At 40.2% G+C, this 14159-nt stretch overlaps 2 protein-coding genes across 14 annotated transcripts in view; both read right to left on the bottom strand.

The window, feature by feature from the left end:
* Nucleotides 1-1456: 1456 nt before the first annotated feature.
* BBS10 (Bardet-Biedl syndrome 10) lies at nucleotides 1457-5913 on the bottom strand. Of its 5 annotated transcripts, none has more exons than XM_072655428.1 (2): nucleotides 5714-5913; nucleotides 1457-3906 (listed from the first exon to the last, which is right to left on the bottom strand). In XM_072655428.1, the coding sequence occupies exons 1-2, from the start codon at nucleotides 5911-5913 to the stop codon at nucleotides 1932-1934; spliced, it is 2175 nt and encodes a 724-aa protein (XP_072511529.1). In that variant the 3' UTR covers nucleotides 1457-1931. The 5 variants fall into 5 exon arrangements, with proteins under 5 accessions (XP_072511529.1, XP_072511533.1, XP_072511534.1 ...); XM_072655432.1 differs by having other exon boundaries at nucleotides 1457-4505; nucleotides 5714-5801; XM_072655433.1 differs by lacking the exon at nucleotides 5714-5913 and adding an exon at nucleotides 5218-5334.
* A 2185-nt stretch (nucleotides 5914-8098) lies between these two features.
* OSBPL8 (oxysterol binding protein like 8) overlaps nucleotides 8099-14159 on the bottom strand; it is a 222682-nt gene continuing 216621 nt past the window's right edge. For all 9 annotated transcript variants that reach the window (XM_072655427.1, XM_072655418.1, XM_072655421.1 and 6 more), the window contains one exon: nucleotides 8099-12425. In XM_072655427.1, the coding sequence (XP_072511528.1) occupies nucleotides 12293-12425 (133 nt within the window). In that variant the 3' untranslated portion in view covers nucleotides 8099-12292. The remainder of the gene's footprint in view (nucleotides 12426-14159) is intronic.

Genomic DNA, 14159 nt, shown 5'->3' on the forward strand with positions numbered 1-14159 from the left:
GCAGGGGAAATGAGATGGGGTAGAAGGTGATGTTAGAGCATATTAGAGGAAGCAAGGGAGTTAGTAGGAAAGAGGGAGTCCATTGCACACATTGGGATGAATCAGGAGAGATGACTAGTGTAAAAGTAGAGATGAAAATGGAGTAAAAGACAAAAGAAAAAACAAAGGTCAGTTAGGTTAGACAGCGTTCAAGAAAGGGAATAATATAGGCTAAAGCTGGAAAGATGGATTGAGACCAGATAGCGAAGGATTTTAAAACCCAGACAGAGGAAGTTACAGTTTTTCCTAGAGGTAATAAGGAGCCACTAGAGTTTATTGAGTAATAACGTAGTCAGATTGTAACTTAAAGAAACTCACTGTGAAAGCTGTGTTGGGAAGAACTGGAGCAGGAAGAACCAGGGTGCCTGAACTAGTGGAGTGGCTAGACAGAAGTGGATGTGGGAGCCTTACGAGAGATGGAGGTGGATGTGAAAAAACTCAGCAAATGACCCACATGAGCCCATCCCCAAGGAGCTGAAAAGGGGTAAACTGGTATCTAGTGGATGAATTGGTAAGGTGCAGGTGTCCCACTCTAACGTGCTTCTCCAGCTCTTTACGCCTACCTTCCTCACCTCATACCTCCTGGATCTCTCCCCAGGAGCTTTCAGACAAATGTAAGGGACCTCTAGAGTCTATGAGGAAATGTGGTTCTGACAACTTGGAACTCTGAATGCATTTTCCCATGGAAACATTGCTACACATTCTCCATGTATAGTACTCTTCACAGTTCTAAGAGGCAGTGTGGTATAACAGAAGGAGGTCCGAAGAGGGAGTCAGGACGCTCAAGTTTGCATCCAAATTCTGATTGTGGCAAGACGTATGATCCTGTGCAAGTCACAACCTATCGGAATTTTTCTGCAAAATGAATATCCTAAAACTCATATTCCTTACACTTACATGGCAAGGAAAATAACTTTGCAAACCTTAGAACACTTATTTACAACTACACCTATTAAACCCACAATGGGCAAAATGTACGCAGTTCCAAATTACTTCTATAGAAATTGGTTAATAACTTGGGATCTACTTAGAATGAAAAAAATTTAAATAGGAATATTTAAAGTAGGTTAAAAATGGGTTTACTGTTCTTTCAGTGTTCACATGTGATATAAAGTATCTATTCCAGCATAAATGTTAAAATTATGTGATTATCTACAAGTTATATCACACTCAACAATAGGTAATGGCCCCAGGAGGCAAAACAATTAGGAAATATTTGAATTACAATTATACTTCTGTAGTCAACACTAATTGTTTGTTCAAATCAGATTAGTCATTAGTTTCCAAGCAAAAAAATGAGTCTTAAGTTTTCTAAGAATTTGTTTTACCACCAATGACAGGGTCAGACAATACTTTCATGGTTGTGAAACAATAAATGGACAATATCTGAAGAAATGTAAATAGAACCATAATAAAATTATGTGAAATAATTTTTATTAATATGGCTATGGAACAAATATAGTAGAGGAAATTACTATAATTAAGTCTTGCGTATAAAAACACTGCTATTTGTTTCAAATTTCACAGTTTGCTAGTTAATTTGTATAATAAATATATTTATTATGGACAACTAATATACAAAATGTACAGAGGGAATGGAAGAGACAGAAATGACAGGAAGAGACAGCCAAAACCTCTTACCACCCTTCTCCCTTTGACATAGTTACACTAACAAGAACACGAAACAAACAGCTCCCATGGAGCAAAATCATTAGCTTGGGACCACACAAATGTGAGTGGCTTTTAAAGCCATGTTGCACCTTTCACCATTCTAGTACCAACATGACTAATAACCTCATGGTTTCACCTTGGAAAGCCTAAAAGACTGAGGCTGAGGGACAACTCTCTACCTGAGCTGGGGTTAAAAAAACCTGCTGAGAACAAAACTGTTTTCACCCATCCTCTTCTGTCTCATCATCACTAGTCTTTTGCGGCTGCTTATTAATCCTGATAACTAAGTCAATAGTTAAGAGTTTTGTCAAGCAGTGAAGTACTGATGTGAGTAATTGGTATTTACAAGCTACTGATTCAAGGCCTGTTGGATTCCCTGCCATCATCCACTGCTTAGCCTGGAGAGCATGCACTGTTCTTAAGTACACATGACAAAAGCTTTTATTTCCTCTCTTAGCCTTATAAAGGGTTTTTGGAACACTTAGCAGTGCATTAGCTATTAATGAACTAATCATACTCATTTCTGGCTGTTGGCACTGTCTGGAATAATCAAGAAGATAATAATGTAACAGGATCTCAAAGTGACCTCCTACTGGTAAAACAGAACCAGCCTGTATAAAGGAGGTACAGTAACTTTTCGAATTGTTCTGAAATACCTCCTTGGAAGTTACGTCTACGGCTATATTGCTCATTTTGCAAGTTTGTTCAATGACACTTTTATGTTTCTCAGGAATTTCTATCAGGGAATCACCATTACAACCACAACTGATAGCTACAAGTGGTTCCTTGGCATTATTAATCCCAATTTTGTTGGGATGAGTACAAATTAGGGATTCGGAGTCCCCTATAATATTGTGTGTGTATGTTAGAGTTGTACTTGGAATACTATTCTGTGATTCTATACTTGATAGGATCAAATCTGGAGTGTCTCTTAAATGACACTGCATTCCTGATGGATTGTTTTCACTCATTAAAACTGAGTCCAGACACTGTCTTTCAAACAAAGCTCTATAAACTTCTGTCAAGTGGTGATTTTGGTTATCTTTTGAAATAACAGAATCTAAGGTCTCATTTTTGCTATTACCTTGCGCTTTGTAACTGAGGTAAAGTCCCTTCAAGACTTGTCGAAGTACTTTAAATGCTCCATGGAAAGCATGAATATGCTGGTCAGTAAGGCCCTGAACTGGTCCACAGAGCACTAAACAGTGGGGTATAAAAGAGTATGTGCTAAGTAAGCCAAGGTGAGCATACCTTCTGGAATTAAGCAAGATAGGCTGACAAAATTTCACTAATGCAGCGTCAGAGATGTGACACTGTGAAGTGCTCCATGATGGCCTAAAAGGTGACAGAGGAACGATTCTACAAAGGAGAGAAATTTCTTCTGAAGGTATACATTCTACCACTGATATGTCATTCAATTTTGCATAATAAATAACTGCATCCTGTTGCTTCACACTAGACAAAAGCAATTTTATACCCTCACTTTGCAAGTCTTTCATTATGGTTTTCGTCCTTTCAGTAATCCAAATGTGAGATGCCTGAAAGTGCGCTTCTGACTTTACAACAAGCTCAGAACCAGAGTTGCAAAGTGCAGGCTGAATGGGTTCAGTGACAATGATGATTCTCATATCACCATCTGCTGGGCAGTAAACAGAAAAGTCTCTATGAATAATAAACCCTGGTATGATCCTTGAACTCGAAACTGGAAGTCCTGTAACAGCAGTGCACAATTCCAGAAAATATTCATCTACTAAACCAATCATTTCATCCTTCCCATCTTCATGGCTCAAACATTTATAAAAATAATCACAAGTTAACTGGGAAATAAATTTCTGATTATTTCTTCCCAGTCTTCCACAAAAATACGCATCTAACAGTGATTCTAGTGAGCTCCTACAAAACTTTTTCTCTTCTCCAGAAAAAGAAAAGACGGATAAAAAGTGTTTACTCAAATACTGAGCCACAATGTAGTCTAATATGTGTGCCTGAAATGTCAAAATGGCTTGAGAAATGTATTTCCATTGGCAACAATTTTTCCAATGTCTTTCTTGGCTTTGAATATTTCCCCCAAAAGAACTCCTTTCTTTATCAGTGACTGCCTTAAGTCCTCGGAGTAAATCACAAAGAAGGATAATGAATGTTTTAGCACCATCTCCAGTCACACTCCGATTCATGGAAACACAAGTCACTATCATCCTGTTTGAAAGAAAAAAATAAAGCAATTAAGATTCATATAGCTTATATGTCCAAATCTATATTTTTATACCGAAAACATTTTCCTTTGTTTCATTTTCAACAGATACTGACTCCGTTATTGTAATATTCCTCTAAGTGATAGGATTACACTAATAGAACTCACTGAAAAAGGGACAGGATTAGATTAGGAAAAGCGAAATATTTTACTGAAAGAGGGGCTTTGGGGCAGCAAAACATCATGTGAATTAAAAAAAAGATAATTTTACAGCATGTGAAGTTCTAATCCTAGCCCGGAGATATATGATTTAGCTGTTATTTGACAACAGGGATTACTTCCCACTTCTGAAAATCTCTAGTTTCCTTTGGAGACTCACTTCAAATATCACCTTCTACATGAGACCTTTTCTGGTTCCCACAGCTCATAGTCCCCTGAATTACCTTCAATCTGTTTTGAATATATGTATATATGTGCCTGCTGACTCCTTCATCAGGATGCAAGTTCCCCAAAGGCAGGTGCTGTTTCAATAGTCTTTGAATCCTTCAATCGCTCCACAAGCACTTATTAAATGCCTGATATTTGCTCAACTCTTTGCTGAGCTCTGGGGGAAAAAAGATAAATAGGAAACAGTCCCTGACTTCAAGAAGCCTGTTATGTAGCAATAAGCTATATTTCTGCTTCTCCACTCCTAACTTAGTCTTTCCTTAGATCGGGATACATGCATGTATTTACAAACACAGGTATATATGGGCACACACACATATATATACATCTATATCTATATACACATAACATACGTGTATTTGCCTACATAAAGGAATATATATGTGTATACATACATAAAGCTATATACAGTACGTAAACACTTATATACATATAGGTACGATATACACATAGGCATGCATGCATACATACATACATAAAAGCGTGAAGACTGAACCTGTGGATTTCACCGATATGGGGAACTTCCTTTATCAATAAAAGTACACAGCTTCTCTGTAACAAGTCTTTAGAGCTGCCTAGAGCACAGAAGAAGCTAAGTGACTCACCCAGGGTCACAAAGCCATGGAAGAGGTAGGATATTAACCCAGAATCTTCCTATATCTATTCCACTACTCCATACTTCTTCATGCAAAACACATAAAAGATACTCTGGGAGGAAAGGCACCAGCAACAGGAGAAAATCAGGAAAAGTGTCCAGGTGAAGGGATGACTGACTACCTGTGGTCTCCTCCACAGAATATAAAGCCCTTGAGACGCGGACCTGTTATCGCTGTCCTTCCCCACCAATATTAATTTATTTTTTTCTCTACCTTGTCTGCTCTTGGTCTTCACCAAGAAAATATCAGCTCTTGGGGAAAAACGAGCCGCACCGTTTCTTTGGTACGCCCAGCAACTGGTATACAGCAGGAGCTCGACAAGTGCTTCATAGTAATCGACTTAAAACACGCTTGGCGGACGGAGCAGAGGAAGTTTTTTAAGGAGAGGTGGAAACAGATGGTGTAACTTATGGCAGCGGCTGCGGGCGGCCTCCCCCCTCTGTGGGGATGGAATACTCGGCACACAGCTTTATTTCATCGCTTTAGGTCTACGCTGCACACGGACGTCCTCAAGGGTAAGGGCTGGCCTGTGTTTTCAGACCTTCCTCTCCCCTCCCCCCCTTAGATTAAAGCTCTCGGGGGAAGGGTCTCCCTTTTTTTACGGCCAGGCCGCAGGTTAGCCCGGCGCCCGGCTCGTGGTAGGTGCTTCAGACAGACGGAGCGATGGACAGCCGGACCGCCGGCGCAGGCGCGGAGGGCGGGGCCTTACCTGGCCACCGGATGCTGCACGTTCAGCGCCTCCAGGAGGCGTCCCCCGTCGCGACTCAACAACACGTCGCCCGTGGGCTTGGTGTACAGCCCCTGCCGCCCCTCGGGGCCTACGCAGCTGCTCACGATGCTCTCCAGGACCTCGGCCACCCGCAGCGCGGCTCCGACCCCGCAGGCCGTCGCGGTCGCCGGCATCGTCATAGCCGTTCCCGCCGAGGACCCGCCCTCCCCCGTCCGAGGCCAACCGCCGGAAGCGGCGCAGGGCGAAAGAGGCGGGGCCCGCGGCGTCTGGGGCGGGGGAGAAATGGGTTTGGTTTGGTTTGATAATGAGGTCAGCGGACACCTCCCCTCCCACGTAACGCCAGCTTCCGCCACGAGCCGGAAGTGGGTGGGGTGCTACGCCGGGGCAGTCTTTCCTCGAGCATGCGCGGTTAGCTGTCCCAGTTCGCCTTCCGGACAGGGCTAGGGCTTCCCCAGGGTTCGGAGGCTACCGGTGGGGATGTATGTTTAACAATAGGCTCTTCAGACGGAAAAAGGTACTTCCTGAAGCACTTTTAGCCTGCGTAACTGACTTTTCTTTAAGTCGGCGGTCCACAGAACGATGCTTCCAACCCCGGTATCGGCACGCCGGGTGCGAGTATTCGATGAAGATCTAACGGTCAGCTGGAGGGGGAGCGGATTCCAGCACAGTCCCGCCTCTCGTGCTTTGCCCTGGGAAGTGCCCGCGTCCTCAGATTAGCCACCAGACGGGCAAATTAAAGCGAATTACCGAAAGGGGGTACAAGGGGGGAGTCACACGGGGAGGGAGTTTGGGGGGGCGGGGTGAAGTGTGACCCGAACTCGGGGCTCTCCGCTGTGCTGCGTGCGTTCCGTTGTATGAATTTGTTAACAGTCCAGTCCAAGAGATACCATGAGCAGCAAACTGCCCCTTAACTTTATTTGTACGCATGTCCCCACACTCACTGACTCACCTGCGAACCTCTTCCCTTAGACTTCCTACCTGCAGCACTGCACGCGCACACGCACACTACTGTAATGTAGAAGAGGTACCAGGTAAAAACGGCAAAAACCACCAAAAGGAAGCTCCAGTTCCGTTAGCGCTCCCCGCGCTGCTCCGTGCCCTTTCCCCACGGTGGCTGCCACGTCTTTTGCCCTTGCCCCTCCCCAGACCACCCTCCCGGTTTGTCCCGGGCCTCCGGAGGAGGTCACCCAACCACGCGGGCTGGACCCGACCGTCCCCCGGACCCTCCTCGGGAACCTCCCTTTTTCCCAGCATCTTAAGGACACTTTGACTCCGCTCCTTTCCCTTAGCTAAAGGTCACACGGTCCTCTAACAAATGACCCGTGCCCAGCTGCCAGGAGCCCCCACTCTGCCCCCGCTTCCTCAGCAGCTTCTTTCCGTCTCGCCCCGGACCCTGCCCAGCCCTCCCTCCCTTACGTCCATGGCATCTCTCGGGCTCAGAAGAAAGGCTCATCCCCACTGCCTCACTTCCCACGCTCGCTGGCTGCCCCCTCCTTCCTTTCCTCAGTCTCCAGCCCTGTCCTCTCGGGGGGCTGTTACGAGATGCCATTGTCCCCCTTTTCCTCCTCTACACCTCCATTTCCAAGTCCCGTCCGCGGACTCCAGGTTCGCTCTTCTTCGGCTACACGCGGAACTTCTCACCGACGCAGAGGACCCCGGACCTGCCGCAGCCTCTCCTTCTCAAGCGTGCGCTGGGCCGGATCTCCAGCGTGGGCCGCTCCCACGCTCTCGAGCGCCCCTTTACGGGTCAGCTCCTCCTCTCGGACGGAGGGGATGGGCTTCTTCTGAGAACGCTGGCGAGATAAGGAGCGCCAAGTGCTCCAGGCACCTCGGTGCGGCCGGCACCGTTCTCTTCTCTCCGGCTTCGGACTCCAGGCCCTCACGCGGCCACGCAGGGAGCGTCTTCCCGCTCCAATGTCACAGCGGCCGTCATCGTTTCATTCAAACGGGAATCGGTCATCTTCATTTAGATGATGCTTTAGAGCACTTGGGCATCTGGCGCTCTCATTTCATGCTGCTTGGACAGGGGCACCCCGAGTTCTGCAGCGCATCTCCTCTCCTCATCCTCTCCTCACCCTCTCCCTGTTGACCTCACCTCCTCCCACCGACCTCCAGGACGAACACTCAGCTCTCTTACCCCTTTAGAAATGCCTAGAATAGCAGTATTTTCAGTTCCTTGGCATCTGTGTACTGAAGGAGGGTGTACTTGAGCCATTCCTTCAGCCCACGCCTGCAGACCGGTCCATGGTATACCTGATGTACATACACACCTGACAGACCTCATCACGAACTCTGGGCGCTCGACACTGTCCACTTACACACGCTGCAGAGAACATCTCTATTCTACGAATCATACAAAACTACTGACCAGTGGGAGTGATTTAATTTACAAATGGCCATGAACAAGATGTCGCACGTGGGTTTACACTTAGCATGCCGTACAGTGAAAACTCCAATGGATTGTTGTGTCTCGTCTTCAACGTGACATTACATTTTTCTTTACACAGCTTTCTCAGTCATGTGACACTAAAAGTTTACATGACAGACGCAGAAACATGAAATAATTTTTCTAAATAAATATTTTAGGAAGAACATTCACATTCATTTTGTCATGAGTTTCTTTGTGGCTCTTCTATATATATATTTATACTTATATTCATATAAATATATATATTTATTAATCAAATTAATGACACTGGTCCTACACAACTTTTAACAGTCCATTTCCAATTTTTTAATGTAACAGTACAAAAACAAGCAATATGTTAAAAGTAACAAAAGAAAAAAAATGCCAATATGACATTCTCTAGCTAGAACAAAATGAAATAAAAGTACATATTAGTGGCAGGCTATGCATTTTTAAGAATCATTTTCCCAGTTAAACAAAGGTTGAAATGTAAACGTATTAGTTTCTATTTTTTCTGAGATAGTTTAAAATGTCAATTTATGTCAATATTCAGTTTAATTTTTTGCATATTTAACATAATGAATTCAAAATAATCTATGATGTCATTTATGGCTCTTCAATAATGCCACAATACCTTCACTATGTAGAAAACAAACAGTACAGATGTCTACCACTTAGTAGAAATACTAAAAACTAGAAAAAATGGAATTGTATACATGTTTCCTTAGATATGTGACTAAGAGTGAGATAGTTTTCAAAAAGTTAAAAGTAACTGCCTCCCACAAAAAAATTTTTTTAATGTATATATGGCACAAATTGACAAGTTCTTTATACATCCCCAAACAGTGTGAATTCATTAAAAAGGCACTGTTTACAATACTCAGAAATAATCTGACAAATCTATTTCTGTGATGTCTGAAGAGTGGAGGGTATACTTTAAGTACAGTAATTAGACAAACCCTTATAAAAGTACAGCATTACTGTTTAAATATATTTATAAAAGAAAATAAAGTAACAGTGACCCTTTTAAGAAAAAAAAAGTCTACTGAAATTGTTAACAAATACTTTGAATTCAGATTTTGTCTCAGTAAATATAAGTGGCAAAAAGATTTCCTAGAGGCACAAAAGCATAAATATTAAATGAGTGCTATATTTTACAAGGCAAAATTCAATGGAATGCAGATGGCTATTTGTGCTAATGTGAATAAAACTATACTGTACCTTTATAAGTGCTGCAAAAAAGTAGTGACATGTGAAATATAAGAAAAATTATATATTGCTGTAACTACTTAACATTTCACATGATTCATATACTCTCTTTTCATAAGCCAAATGCATCTCACTAAAAGAAAATTAAAAGGCTAACATTTAAAAACAAAAACACTACTTCTCTAAATTTCTATGCAGAAGAGAGTAATTAAATGAGAAAACAGGTCTTAAGGAGTTTAATCCTTGAACCTATAAGGAGGCATCAGCCTCAGACAACTGCAAACTATACAAATCACAGTTTTTTATCAATCAATTTGTAGAAGAAAAACGAGTAACTCTCAAGTAAAGGACATTCAAGGTCAACATGTTATGGCTAAATACAAAGTTAATTATGTGTTTAAAAGAATTCAAATACCAAGCCTATTACCAGCATTGGTCTAATACTAAGCCACCAATTCCTGAGTGTCATGTTCACCTCACAGATAGGAACTTCATGTGACTAAAAACATTAGGAAATATTGGATTAGATATGTGCTTTTAAGCATATAATAAAACAGTCATGAAAAGTCTTGCTGTTGTTTTTACCTTTTGTAAGTAATGTTCTCTGCCTCCTTAGTTAGGAACTGAACTTACATCACATCTGTCATATAACTGGGAGTAAGCAAAAAATGAAGCAAACAACCACCTTTTGCATTAAGCAGAGATATTTTTCCAGCATATCTATATCTTAATAATTATACAAACAAGAACAAAAACGAATAAATAAACCTAGCCACCAACCACATACCACCATCAGCTCATCAACAAAAATGTTTCCATTTTAAACTGAAATGTGAAGATAAGGTAATATATGTATATCAGTACTTAGTTTTTTTTAATTGCCAATATTTGTTCATAAAATAGCATTTTATACACACCAACTAGTAGAGGCTAACCACCGGCAGTCGAATAGGTAAATGGAGAAAATGCAAAATAAAGGTTGCAACATTGTGGTCTCTAATATGGAAATGTTTGATACAGGTAATCTTTTATCATTACCTATATGATTATTTCCAAATGAATAAATGGGTACATTTTTTGCTAATTATGCACAAGAAATTGGATCTTCAAATGTTTGTGAGATTCATATTACCTAAGCATTCTATTTAGGATACTTAGATCAGTAAGGTGTAGCCTACTTAGTTTTTACAATTCACCATACATTTCTTAATCTGTTCTTGCTGGCTTATAGTTTTTATTTTGTTAAAGTCAAAACTTAATGACAATGAGTCTTCTCTCTGCCCTTATTACTGACAAGTCTCAGAATCTGTATTTTCAGTACTATAAAAATCTTTCATAGTATTTAAGAATTTAAGTAATTCATAACAATTGCTTTTGAATAATCTAACCCTAAAAAGCCTGTGAAAATCCCCCCCCCCCCAAAGTCCAACATTTTAAATTAAAAAACTAAACTGCCTTACTTTTTTTGTATCATGAAGCTTTAAAGACAAAATAGGATCCTACAGCAATGTGACTGACATGGGTTTTTAATTACTAATTATAATAAGGGGAAAATAAAGGATTAAGTTTCTGAATTCTTCTTGGGCATGTAACACTGCCATGTATCTTGAAAATGATTTTTTTAAAAAAAGAAACAATTTGCAGAAATACATCCAGACCATTATTTCTCATTTTCTACCTCCTTTTGGCTTCAAGTAAAAAATTTTAAAGGTAATTATAGTTTTCTGTGCTCTTTAACCATTAAAAGTTTAAGGTATAAATGAAAGTTCAAGAACCATTCCTAAAACAAACCAATTTACTAAGAAAATAAACTGAATTATCTCATTTCATCTGTTTTATAAACCACTTAAATTGCTATAGGCTATATGTAAGATCATAGAGAGCAGTCACTTCTGAGTTCTAGGGGATACATTAAAAAAATTAGATAGCAAAGGTAACTGAATACCCAGTTTTCTTCCAATTTACTATAATGAAATTAAGTTCTTTTCCTGAAACTTAAGATTCATAATGGTGGAAGTGGTGGTAGGCCATTAACAATGGTGGGTCTTGCTTAAAGAAATAAATTTACAGAAATATTTCCTAGGATGTGCTCAAGGGGGCATCATAAAGCATGACAAGAGAGATACAAAGGTCATTACTAGACATAGAGAAGAAAGTGGACTTTTCTATATGTATATACATAAACATGTCCATACCAAAAGTTAAACATTAAACATATGCTAAGGGTCCACACACAAAAAAAATCCTTCATATAAATTTGGTTTTTGACTCAATGTCACCATTTTCATATATACATATATATATATATATATATATATATATATATATATATATATATATATATATCACACATACACACACACATTATGTATGTATGTATACCATCAACATGTTTTTCTTTTTATGTTTCTAAGGAGAGAGAGATAAAAGTTAGGTCCTTTGGAAGTGATCTGTGTACAGTACAGCAAATTCTTTAGGTATAACTATTTCTCTATTTTCCCCCACATTGTAAGTCATTATCAATAAAAGTTCTGTGCCTGTTTTATGGAGAAAACGGATCACTGTACATAGTTTTACAAACGTAACAACATTTTTGTTAACAACATGGCATGACTACAGATTGGAACAGTACTATAGAACACATGACTACTGTTAAGTACCAAGCCTAGAGGATCTGTACGGATATGCACTGTACACCACACGGATGCAAATGCATGGATAAAAACAAGAAATGTTCTGGCACTTACGTAATTTTCACGTTAACCAGATAGGACAGGTCTTGTTCCGGTTAAGGATACAAGGCATGAGAGGTCAAAATTTCTAGATCTCTAAGGTTCATTTAAAAATATTGCATTGTCTGAATAAAGTCCAAACCAACTTGAAAAATGGTCCCAGGCTAAATCTAATCATTTCATTTCGTTGATTCAATTATACGAGGAATTCTACTTAAACATGAAGTTTATTATGATCTGTAGCAAAATCAGCAGGAAAATGATGAAGTAGTCTCTTGGTTGTAGGAAATAGTCTGTGGCAGTAGAACTTGAAAAAAGATGACTTCGTAGAGCCATGATATTTCTACAAAATACAAAGCAATACACATTTATAGTAACATTAAAAGTGTTCATACAACAAGATCATATTTATACACAACTCTGAAGTTTTCAAAGCACTTTCAAGTGCATTCTCTCATTTCAGTTTCTCAATGACCCTGCAAGCTAGGCAGGACATATGATATTCATACTTTACATTAGAAAAACCTGGCTTAGAAAAGCTAAGTGACTAGGTTAAGGTTATATGGCCAATAGTAAGAGTAAAAGACCTAATCTTCTCATTCCTACTTCAGTGCTCTGCTAAATCACATTTGCTGTCTAATACAGATATATACATTCTGGCACTAGGTATTTTCATGCAGAATTTTAAGAAATGACTACCAAACTTAAATTTCTTTAGATTAATTACTAAATGGAAAGCTAAATTTACATTTTATAAAATTACCTATATACCTAGGAGGCTTTTGAGCAACAAGCCTATTGTGAATATATATTTTTCTTTCTTTATTAAGTGCCACTGCCTCTTTTAACCTAACAATGATTTTTAAGTTTAAATTGTGCTTAAATAGCTACTAGAGTCCTCCTAGCAAAAGAGGTTTGGAGATAAAAAGCTATTCAGTTTCACAGAGGAGGAAAAACTTCCTTGATATATAGATAAGCTGAAGCAGAAACAGAAGAAATGTGAAGAAAGTCATCCTCTACAAAATCCTACTCCAGCGATATATCATCGTGTGGAGGTGACTAGGTTACTGAAGATCATGTCAACATACCACAAGTTCTGGTGTGGTCTGCCATGCTGATGTAGAGTATACGTTTGGAAACTCTATTTCCACAATGCTTTGAGTCAAGGGTTTGATAGATGTTACCTGTAAGATACTCCCTGAGGGAAACATCCTAGATTATATTGCCCAGAAGGAAGTTGTGAGCCTGCAGTGTGGCACTACCACGAAGCACCTAAAAGCTTAAAATTTGTCGTAGGAATCTTGTAGAGAGTCATGAGAACTGGTGGACATGGGCAGCAATGACAAAAAGAATTGGCCCTGTACCTAAAGCATGCCAGTGCAATAGGTGGCAGAAAAGAGATGAGGATGGCATAGATTTGATGCTGGCATCCTGAGATTCTGGCTTCTGCGAAGCCATGCTCATGATTACTACACTAGGAAGTTCATGTTTGCAACAGTGAATATGAGAGCAAGCCATGAGCAATCTGTGGTGCAGTGAGGAGGTGCCAGGAGGTTCGACTGGGTAGTTAACTATCACTCTCAGATACCTGGACGTGGCATCCTTTAGACATGGGTACAAAACACAGTTACTATCTGACAAAATTCCTTATATTTAAGTATCTTGTTTAATTAAGTACCATTTGCTATTTCACATGTTATGTAGCATGATATACAATAAAATATCAGAGGGGAGTCAGAGCTATGGATCTGAGCAGATGATGCCCCAAAACAGCACCGTGAAGCCAAGTATAGCTAAGGGACATACCTCACATTACAATGAAAAAGGGGAAAGTCCTAGTGACTGAGGTAGCCTTTCTGAGAGTCAGCCTAGTGAAAAACAGAAAACTCACCACCCATGATGGGCTGGCCACTTGGTGATGAATTATGATGTCATGGAAATATCAAATGGCCCTTTGCAGACCCTTCTGCTTCTGCAGTGACAAACTAGCAAGAAAAAAGGGTGGAGGCTAACGCATTGTCATGCAGACTATCTATTAAAACAAAAACTTGGCTACTGGAATGTAGAAAGCAAGCTC

The sequence above is a fragment of the Notamacropus eugenii genome, chromosome 3 (assembly GCF_028372415.1).
Source record: "Notamacropus eugenii isolate mMacEug1 chromosome 3, mMacEug1.pri_v2, whole genome shotgun sequence".
Taxonomy (NCBI): Eukaryota; Metazoa; Chordata; class Mammalia; order Diprotodontia; family Macropodidae; genus Notamacropus; species Notamacropus eugenii.